General features: G+C 41.3%; 1 protein-coding gene across 2 annotated transcripts in view; it reads right to left on the minus strand.

The window, feature by feature from the left end:
- The window catches only part of Sdhaf2 (succinate dehydrogenase complex assembly factor 2), a 30941-nt gene that overhangs the window by 18741 nt on the left and 5607 nt on the right, over nucleotides 1-6593 (minus strand). For both annotated transcript variants that reach the window (XM_031389683.1, XM_031389682.1), the window contains exons 2-3: nucleotides 581-798; nucleotides 392-501 (exon numbers count right to left, since the gene is read on the minus strand). In XM_031389683.1, coding sequence (XP_031245543.1) covers nucleotides 392-501; nucleotides 581-798 — 328 coding nt within the window. The remainder of the gene's footprint in view (nucleotides 1-391; nucleotides 502-580; nucleotides 799-6593) is intronic.

Here is a 6593-nt window from a genome sequence, read left to right on the forward strand (position 1 = left end):
AAAAAAAAAAAAAAGAAATTAATTTTAAAAATTTTAAAAGAAACAATTGCACATTCTGGAAAAATTTGAACTGTGTTTGGGTTTGGTATCTATTATATGAATAAGGATGAAAACAGGGTGGTACAGGCTTTTATTCCCAATACTCTGGAGGCAGAAGCAGGCAGATTTTTGTGATTTCAGGGGTAGACTGGTTTACATAGAATCCCAGTACAGCCAGGGTTATACAGAAAGTCCCAGGTTAAAAAAAAAAAAAAAAAAAAAAAAAAAAAACAAAAAAAAAAAAAAAAAAAAAAAAAAAAAAAAAGGAAGAAAACACTTGCTAAGATACTACTTTAAACTTAACAGGCTTGCTGTCCTAGTATCCCAAAATGCAGCTCATCGTGTAGCATACCTGTGGCCCAGTAGTAAATATCCCAGTCATTGCTAGGCTCGTTAATCAGGCGATCGTAGAGGTTCAGCTGCTTCTCTGTCATGTTGTGCAGATATTCTTTAGCAAACAGGCTAAAATGAGAAGGAAAATGAGGTTGACAAGAGTGCCTTGTCAATGAGAAGTGACACCCAGAGCCTTCTTCCCTACTACCTAAGGAGAATGCAGTTCTCCAGCATCCCCCTCTTTCTGCTCTCATAGAGTAAGCGGGCTCTTTTGGTTTCTATGGATTCATCAGTTCTCTCCTGCCACGGAGGCAATGGAATTTCAATCATGTCTTTTTGAGAATCTGTTGGGCTGTCACCTCTGTAGAAACGTCTGGATGATGTCACACTAAGCAAAGGAGACAGCAGACTATGCTTTGATAGTACCTGAAACAAACAAATCACAAACATCTTCATTAGACAATGATTATGACTACTGTTACTTAATCAACACATAAGGTGCTAAATGCATTAGATATTACTTAGTCCTGCTGATTTTGGTCCCTTTACAACCAAGGAACTGAAAACCAATAAATCTAAGGCTTAGAGAGGATATTCATCCAAACACTGAAAGACCACCGTAGGGAGACCCCCACTCAAGTCTTGAGAGGACACGCACCCAAGGAATCATGAGAGACCATCTTGATGTAAACACATGAGGCAGTTTAATTTTCGGAGCTCCGGTTCGACCCCCAATCTCATGCAAGAAATAGAGGAATCAACCATGAGGCTCAGGGGTTACGGGTTTATATAGGAAAAAGGTGTGGAGAAACAAAGGAACTGGTGTGGCTATACATGATTGGCTAGTTCAAATATCAACTATATTATGTGCAGAACAGAGTGGAAAATTTTTAAGGTTGGTGTTAATCTGAGTCAACAGAGCATCCGACCTTAAACCATATCTAAGAGGACCAGATGGCCCACTACTCAGTGTCTGCCCAGACATGTCCTTGCATGTTTTTTTTTTAATCTTTATAGTTTATGTCTTTTTGACCTGCTAGTTCTCAGGATGTCTAACAACAGCCTGTTTGTTTCTGCCTAGGCTTATTTGGACATATTTGACCTTGGTCCACTGTGTTTTCCTCAAACCTGCAATTTTCTCATTAGCCAGCACAAGTTTCAAATTTAACTTTTTTTTTCTTTTAAATTTATTATATGTAAGTACACTGTAGCTGTCTTCAGACACACCAGAAGAGGGCGTCAGATCTCATACGGATGGTTGTGAGCCACCATGTGGTTGCTGGGATTTGAACTCATGACCTTCTGAAGAGCAGTCGGTGCTCTTCCCCACTGAGCCATCTCACCAGCCCCAAATTTAACTCTTTCAACACCACAGATACATGCTCCTAAATTAAGCAATATTTCTCTCTAGACAGAAAACAGAGTAAGTAGTCCAGATGTGTGTTAACCAGTCTTTCTAGAAATTATCACAGCAGAAACATTGTCTCCTTTTGCATCCCTTTAAAACTGCACAGCACAGTTGTGTTCCAGCCACTCACCGGTCAAATCCTGAGAAAACCTACATCTCCTAAAAACTCCTCTAGTGAGAAGCTTGTTCCTTTGAGAAAGCACAGCAATAGTATGGGAACAAGTTTTCATGTTAATCCCAGATGTAGGATATGGGGCTGCTTCAGATTGTCTACAGCAGCTATGATTTCTCCAAATGTATGATGCTTCAAATTCTGGGGACTTTTCAGAGAGTATAAAGGGTAGAACCCTGAGAGGCAGAGTTGATTGTTGTTTGTTAAGTAATCTGTGTGCAGAGAAGAAACAGCAAGAAGTTAGATACTCTGACTTCGAGGATCAAACTTACCCCAAGAACTGGATGCCCCTAATTGGCAGGAAGTAGTCTAGCAATAATGTCTCCCCTTTCCACTCGTTGCTTTTTTCTCTCCCATCTAGTGTTAAGGGGTTTAAAGGGTAGAAGAAAGGGGATAGAGAAGAGTAGAAGAAAAAAGAACTCACAAAGTAGCCAAAAGTTTAGCTATGAGTGGTGCCAAGAACGAGCTAGGGAGAATGGGAAATCTGATTTCAAATGCTATAGAGAAAATGGCAGGAACAAAGGAATGACTTCTTTCTTTCTTTTTTTTTTTTTTAAAGATTTATTTATTTATTATATGTAAGTACACTGTAGCTGTCTTCAGACATCCCAGAAGAGGACATCAGATCTCATTGTGAATGGTTGTGAGCCACCATGTGGTTGCTGGAATTTGAACTCAGGACCTCAGGGAGAGCAGTCAATGCTCTTACCCACTGAGCCATCCCTCTAGCCCCAGGAATGATTTCTTTTCAGTACACCAGCAAAAAAAAAAAAAAAAAAAAAAAAAAAAAAAAGACTGCAGCTCCTTTTTGTTGGGCTATCCCCCTCTTTGCTTCCAGAGGGATTTCCTGGTTTTTCCTTTCCTTCTTCCTATATTCTGTTTCAAGAAAAAAATTGGGAGAATACTGTGCAACTGGAAAAATTGGAGGTGGAGGTGGAAGCTCTTGGGAGGCAGAGGAGCAGCAGAAAAGAGAGAACAAAAAGACTCAGGCTCAGTGGCTGAGCATGAGAGGGGGCTTTCTCCAGGGAGGAAAGAGGGAAGAAACTGCTGGAAGACAGGTCCAGGGCATGCCTGGCAATGCATTTTTGGTTTTCCCAAAGCCCTGGGCAGAGTAAGAAGCTGGGTGGGTGACTAGGGGAAGGAGGCTGAGCAGGGCAGCAGCGTCAGAGAAAAGATGAAACAGTCTGTTTCAAGAAAGGGTTAATCTTGAACTAACTGTGCCACCAGAGTTAGAGGAGGGCCGACCCTAGGTTATGAGATCATCACCATCAGTTTTCCTAGTAGTACAGTATATGTCTGCTAATGGGATGGAACAAGGTTATAACAAGATAGGATGGCATCCTATAGAAATGAAAGATCTAACACATTTTAAAGAAGCCATAATTTCATATGGGAATCATTTACCTTATGTGAAACAAATTCCAAATTACGGGGATACTCAAAATAGAATTATTCCCCAAGACTGGAAGGGATTAATGACAGGTATACTAGATTGGTCCACAATTACAATGATTAATGTGGTAGAGGGAAGAAACCACAAATATTGAACAGGAAAATAGAGCAATAGGGAATGAATATTGTCAAAGACCAGTTGTTGGGTGAAGGACCACACTCAGACATACAAGAACAGATCCCAGACTAGAGAGATGCCTCAGAGGTTAAGAGCACTAGATGCTCTTCCAGAGGTCCTCAGTTCAATTCCCAACAGATGGTGGCTCACAACCATCTATAATGTAATCTGGTGCCCTCTTCTGGCTTGTGGGTATACATGCAGGCAGAATACTGTACATATAATAAATAAATAAATAAATAAATAGGATTAAAAAAGAAGAGATCCAATTTGATGATACTACTATAGAACAATGTCACTTAGCAGCTTTAAGAGCTTGGGACAAGGGCTGGAGAGATGACTCAGCGGTTAAGAGCACTGACTGCTCTTTTAGAGGTCCCAAGTTTAATTCCCAGCAACCACATGGTGGCTCACAACCATATAATAAATAAACATATCTTTTTTAAAAAAAGAGCTTGGAACAAAGCTGAGGCACCTGGGGGAAGGTCCATCTCATTTACAAAAATGTACAAGGCTCTGGAAAGGCTTTCACTGATTTCTTTTCTTCATCTGAGTGCGGTCCTTCACCTAGCAAGGTGTTGACAGGAACTTTGGCATAGGGAAAATGCAAACACTGAGTGTAAAAAAGTTGTTAGACCATTAAAGGCATAGGCAGCACCCAGGGACGAGTGGAAAAGGGATATAATTGATATCAGTTCTCACGTGTCCCAGGCTAGTATCATAGGACAAGTTATCACTACAGGTCTCTGATATCACAATGCCCACACTTCAACTGTAGGAAATTAAGTCATTTGCAAAAATAAACAAACAAAAACAAAAACTATGACCAAGAAGTAACCAAAAGTTTCAGATCTCAAAATGCCCAGGGCATTAACTGTGAGAAATTAACTGTACTTTGAACAGGAAAAATAAACAAGTCATTTCTAAGAGCAATAGTTTTTCTAAATATAAATCAGAAGTGAGGCCTAGGCTTCCAGGGTATGCAGGCGATGAGGTAAGGGCTGCTGCTGGAGCAATGAATGCAGGTCCAAGAGAGCGATCCAGGGCAATCTCTTACCATCAGGAAAGAGTTGGGGGCCTGCCTCAAGGCTCTACAGCAAACATTATAAAACATTTCAGACAAGCGCAGCTGAGAGTTACCAAGTTATAAAAAAAAATATATAGAATTAAAGCAGTCTATATCCTATAAAGATGTGTTAACATCAAATGGAGGCCTGCAAAAGTTTTGCATTGAGGACACAGGTTTGCTTATGTCTTCACAGGAAATGAAAGGCTGTGGATACCATCAAAACTTATAAAGATTAGAAGTGAGCAAGAGAGGTCTCCTGAAAACTTTGGCCACTCATCTGAAAACATTTAATTCATTGAAATTGTCTTCTGTTGCCAGGCGGTGGTGGCACACGCCTTTAAATCCAGCACTTGGGAGGCAGAGGCAGGCAGATTTCTGAGTTTGAGGCCAGCCTGGTCTTCAGAATGCGTTCCGGGACAGCCAGGGCTATACAGAGAAACCCTGTCTCAAAAAACACACACAAAAAAAGTCTTCTGTTTTTAATTTCTCACAACACTTAGCACAATTAATGGCTTAAAACAAAGGGGAAATGTAGTGATAATTTTGGTTTCTTTGAAAGACACGAGAAATATTATGGGAACATGTTTTCCTTTTAATCCCAGGTGTGAGATATGGGGCTGTTTCAGATTGTCCACAGCAGGTGACTATTATTCACCTCATACTCTACTAGGGTTGTGATTCTGCCAGCTGCAGATAGTTTCTGTGACTATATGAGCTGTGGAATTCTGGGGGCTCTTCAGAGAATATATAAATGCCAGGGCCCCAAGAAGTGTGGTTGGTTGGTTGGTTGGTTGATTGGTCATGGTTTGTTAAGTAGTCAAGCACAAAGAAGAAACAAAGAGGGAGAAGAGGGAGGAAGGGGCGGAGGGAGAAGAAGAGGGAGGGGGAAAGGGGTGAAGAAGGGGTGAGGGGAGAAGGGAGAGGAAGAGGAAAAGGAAAAGAAGAAGGAGGAGGAGGAGGAAGAAGAAGAAGGAGAAGAAATAACAGATATTCTGATGGCAAAGATCATACTTGCCCCAAGGAACTTGACATCCTTAATCAACAGCAAGCAGTCTAACAATGTCTCCCCTATCTATTGTTTTTTATTCTTTTTTTCCCTCCTATCTAGTGTCAGGTGGTTGAAAGGGTGGAAGAAGAGGGGAGGAAAAAGGATGATGATGATGATGATGATGAAGAAGAAGAAAAAGTAGTAGTAGTAGTAGTAGTAGTAGTAGTAGTAGTAGTAGTAGTAGTAGTAGAGGAAGAAGCCTTAAAGTAGCAAAAGACAGCTTCCGACTCCAAACCTAAGAAAGTTATAAACTCTTCAGATATAATGAAAAGGACTGGGTGCTGACTCAGTCTGTAAAGTGCTTGCTGTGCAAGCATGAGGACTTGAGTTCAGGTCCCCAGAACCACATACTCAGCCTGGGAATGTGTTACGCACACTCGTCTACTCCAGTCACATCCAAAATATCGGGGATAAAATCCTGATAAAGGATAAGAGGCAATAAGACTTCAAAAGGAGATCTGTGCCTCCTGGATTCCAGACTAGTCGCTGGTATCCCCTAACTCAGACGTGTTCCAGATCAGTCTTTCTCATCGTCAACACGGCCTCATAATTAGGCATAAAGGTACCCCAAGAAATGATTCGTAAATGGTTAAGATTGGGCATTGTCTCCTGGCTGACACAATGTTTCCAACTTGTTTAATGTTTTACATACTAGAGAGTAATTGAAGGGTTTCTCTCACTCTAAGACATTAGCTGAAAGTGTTAGGTTGGGATTCCCCTCTGCCTGCCTCCAGCAAGAACCAGAAAATTAGCATAAGAATACCTCAACAGGGAGGGCTCCACCCCTCTTCCTCCTGCTTCATACCTAGCTACCAGACCCTGCTGACCTTGGTGTGGGGGTCTCTTGCCTACGTGACTTCAGTCTAGCACTAGGACTGGGGGAAGTAGGACTTGGACTCACATGCAGTACTAGCACTAGAACTTAGATGGGCTAGGACTCAGATTCATGTATCT

This window comes from Mastomys coucha, unplaced genomic scaffold, assembly GCF_008632895.1.
Source record: "Mastomys coucha isolate ucsf_1 unplaced genomic scaffold, UCSF_Mcou_1 pScaffold21, whole genome shotgun sequence".
NCBI lineage: Eukaryota > Metazoa > Chordata > Mammalia > Rodentia > Muridae > Mastomys > Mastomys coucha.